General features: G+C 42.0%; 1 protein-coding gene across 1 annotated transcript; it reads left to right on the top strand.

Moving 5' to 3' along the window:
* The first annotated feature begins 610 nt into the window (after positions 1-610).
* LOC127122898 (uncharacterized) lies at positions 611-4,048 on the top strand. The gene is made up of 4 exons (XM_051053173.1): positions 611-1,141; positions 1,547-2,966; positions 3,081-3,263; positions 3,318-4,048. Exons 1-4 carry the CDS (start codon positions 611-613, stop codon positions 4,046-4,048), a joined length of 2,865 nt encoding a protein of 954 aa, XP_050909130.1.
* The last annotated feature ends 203 nt before the right edge of the window (positions 4,049-4,251 follow it).

The raw sequence follows: 4,251 nt of genomic DNA, 5'->3' as shown, positions 1-4,251 counted from the left end.
TGAGGAAACCATCTAATTTTTACATGAACAAAGAAATGAGTATCGAGACAAGTTTGCCAGTTTGATAGACTTCTGTAATGGCATGGCTACGAATGTACCTTTGATGCTAAGATGTGCTCTGGAAGACATAAACAATGACAACATCCCTCTTTCAGTGACAGAATTTATTTATCTTTGTGAAGACATGATGAAAAGGTTCAAAGGAGAGTTGGAAGAGCTCAACAAACAGAAGCCTACAGTCTAACCCTGTCGTTTTGTACTTTCCTTTGTGTTTGAAAGAATATTTTATACTCAATCCTTGTACTCTATTTTGAATTGAATGAATGAAGGATTTTGAGTTTCTTTTGTACAAAAAGTTTGGTTCCATTCTTGTTTTATTCCCCGTGATCTCTTTGAATGCTTGCTAAATAACAAGGAATCTAACCCGGTTCCCTGAAAAGAAAATTAAACATAAGCATAAAAAACTATTTTTTATAGCCACGTGCATCAAAGTATGCATCATGCATTTCATTTCTCAAAATAAAAATTCATTTCATTTTTTCCTCGTCTCCAGTAGTTCAAGCTGATTCCTCAACGTGCATACGCTACTCGCTCCAACACAAGAAGAATCATGGATGTAGTTAGAGAAGAACAAGCTGCCTTCAGAGAGGAGATGGACTCTGTCAAAAGCAAGATCGAGCAGATCTTTGAGGCTATACAAGCTCTGGCTAGAAGGGAAGAAGAGGCTCGTGTTGCCGCTGCTGCAAGGAACGATGCTCTAGTTCAAGGGGTTGCTCTTCAGTCAGGACCTTCAGTTCCTATTCCAAATCCCGTTATCTACGGTCTTCCTCCAGGCTTTGTTCCACCTCCTGAAAGAAATCATGTGCCTCCACCTGCGCATACTTCTGGAGTAGCTGATGGAGTCGCTGTGCAAGGACCTCCGATAGTCAATCAAGTAGTCATGCCCCGCACTGATGAAGAGCTCCAGGACGAGTTTGAAATGCAGAATTACAATGGAGCTACTCCAGTGGTCATCCCTACTGCTGCCCAAGATTCTGAGGCTATCTTGATGTGTCGTGCTCTGGCCGAAAAGCTAACAATCTTGGAAGGACATAACTCAACCCGTTTAAGTGCCTTGGAGATGTGTCTAGTCCCAGACGTGGTGATTCCTCCAAAATTCAAAGCGCCTAAATTTGAAAAATACAAAGGACTCACATGTCCTAACATACATTTGAAAATGTATTGCAGAAAAATGGGTGCCTATGCCAGAGATGATAAGCTCATGATCCATTGCTTCCAGGACAGTCTAACTGGGGCATCTTTGGACTGGTACATGCAGTTGGAATGTAGCAACATCCACACTTGGGATGAGTTGGCTGAAGCATTCGCAAAGCAATACAAATATAATACTGACATGGCACCAAACCGTACTCAGCTTCATAGTATGTCCCAAAAAGACAATGAATCTTTTAAAGAATACGCATAACGCTGGAGAGAATTGGCTGCAAGGGTGCACCTGCCGCTGGTTGATCGTGAATTGATTGACATTTTCATGGGAACCTTGTAGGGCCAATATTATGAAAGATTGATCAGTAGTGTGTCCACAGGATTTTCTGACATGGTGACCGTGGGAGAAAGAGTAGAAGAAGGGCTGAAGAGTGGTAAAATCCAGGGAGGTTCCAGCAGTCAACCAATCTTGAAGAAGCCTTTCAAAGGATTCAAGAGGAAGGAGGGTGAGACTAGTGCCATTTCTTCTCAGAGGGGGAGGGCACCATACAAAGCTCCTGCTTCTGTGCCTTATTATCAGTACCCTTACGTAGCGGCTGCTCAATATCCAACCACGCCTTACCGTCCAATTGCTCATGTTCCTATTCCAGCTCCGGTACCTCACTATCAAGTTCCAGTTCCTCAATATCAAGCTCCACAACCTCTGTTCCAGGCTCCTCCACCTCAACATCAACAGAGAAATCAACAGAATAATCAACCACGTCCAGTTCAGCAGCAACGACCAAATCAACAAAGGCCATATCAACAGTACAATAATGTGTATACCACTCCTATCCCAATGACTTACACTAAATTGCTACCGTATCTGATTCAGAATGGGACTGTCGTGCCAAGGGAATTACCTCCAATGTCGAAGCCGCATAAGCCTTGGTATGATGAGAATGCTAGATGTGCCTTTCATGCTAATTCAGAGGGTCATACAACAGAGAATTGCAAGGTGTTCAAGCTTCGGGTCCAAGAGTTAATAGATCAGAAAGTATTATCTTTTGCTGATGTTCCAAATGTGGGGAACAATCCTTTGCCTAAACATGATAGTTCAGGTGTCAATGCTATAGAAAGTTCAACTGATGATGGATTGATAAAGGATATGTTCAAGCTGAAGACTCTTTTAACAGTGGTCCATGCTAGATTGATGGAAGCAGAATTGATGAATGGGGTACATGATAATTGTGTGGTGTGTTCGTCCAACCCTGATCAGTATGGTGAATTCAAAATTTATCTTCAACAGTTGATGGATCAGCGGGTTATTCAGTTCACCAGAGCAAAGATTGATGAGGATGTTGCTGTGATTGTGCCTGTGTTTGATCAAGAGAGGCTTCCCAAGCCTTTTGTCGTCCCTTATCAGAGAAATGCTGACCTAGAGCCAGTGAAGAATATTGAGCCCATGGTTATCTATGTTCCCGCTCCATTCTTTTTTGACAGTACCAAAGCAGTGCCTTGGAACTATGAGCCTGTAGTTTATGTGGGTAACAAACCAGTAATCTTGAAAGAGCCAGATGTGACTAACATCGTTGGAACTAGTGGTGTGACTCGAAGTGGAAGGGTTTTCGCTCCTGAAGTGATCCCAAACAAAGAAAGTGCACCAACAATTGAACCAACGAAGGGGAAAGAGGTGAATCCTCTAGAAGCAGGAGAAGGCTCATCTAAGAAAGCAGTGACTGCTGAAGAGGATAGAGAATTCTTGAAAATCATTAAGAAGAGTGACTACAAGGTCGTAGATCAGCTCAACCAAACTCCTTCAAACATCTCCATTCTTTCTCTACTTATGAGTTCTGAGGCTCATAGGACTGCTCTATTGAAGTTCTTGAATGAAGCTTATGTGGCAGAAGACATCAGTGTTATTCAGTTTGATAATGTGGTTTCTAATCTCAATTCTAGTAGTTGTTTGATGTTCACTGATGATGATTTACCCCCTAATGGGCGAGAACATAATATGGCGCTTCATATCTCCATTCAGTGTACAGATGTCACTTTGGCTCGAGTACTGGTAGATACAGGTTCATCCTTGAACGTGTTACCTAAGACTACCCTGGCATAATTGAATATTGAAGGGGTGCAGATGAGACCCAGTGCTTTGATAGTGAAAGCTTTTGATGGGTCTAAGCGAACAGTTATTGGGGAGATTGACCTCCCAATCCTGATTGGCCCTCAAACTTTCCGTATTCCCTTCCAGGTAATGAATATTAGGCCTGCATATAGTTGTCTGTTAGGTAGACCTTGGATCCATGCTACTGAAGCTGTCACCTCGACACTTCACCAAAAGCTGAAGTTTGTTACTTCTGGTAAGCTGGTATCAGTATCCGAAGAGGAAGATATTTTCGTCAGCCATTTGACTTCTTTCAGATACATTGAAGTAGGTGAAGACATTGTTGAAACTCCTCTCCAAGCCCTTGAAGTGGTCAACATGGTCCAGACTAAGCTGAAGCCAGTTGAAGAACCCAAGGGGGTCATGCCCTCGTGGAAGAGTGTGAAAGCTGCAATTGAAGTTGGTTGCCCTGGAAGTTGGGGCACATTGATTGAATTACCAGAGAAGAAAGACAAGTGTGGGTTAGGATATCAGCCGTCTATTGAACTTTTCAAAGATCAGAAGATACATCAGGGGAAGGTTCCTAGCATCCAGGAAATATTCTCCAAAGTTGGTTTCCGAAGTGATGATCAAGTGAATGCTCTTGAAGATGAAGATCCAGATTTGTCTAGGATGGTGTTTTGTGGACCCCCGGATGCCGCTCTCACTAACTGGAAGGCAACAGATGTTCCGGATATAGTTTCTTGTTCAAAGTAATTTATTGTTTTCTAAAAACATCCAATGCCATGCCCAAGGCATATGGATAGCTTTGTAGGGCCCATTTTGTGTTAATATTTAAGCCCTATCATCAATACAAAGCACATTTTTTGAGATCCCTGTCTTTCATCTTTTTAATTTTTTTTACAAACAAATAAATAACAAAATTTAAAAAAATGGCAATTTTTATTTCACATCACTTT

The sequence above is a fragment of the Lathyrus oleraceus genome, chromosome 2, assembly GCF_024323335.1.
Source record: "Lathyrus oleraceus cultivar Zhongwan6 chromosome 2, CAAS_Psat_ZW6_1.0, whole genome shotgun sequence".
Classification (NCBI taxonomy): Eukaryota; Viridiplantae; Streptophyta; class Magnoliopsida; order Fabales; family Fabaceae; genus Lathyrus; species Lathyrus oleraceus.
This window is presented reverse-complemented; position numbering and strand designations above follow the sequence as displayed.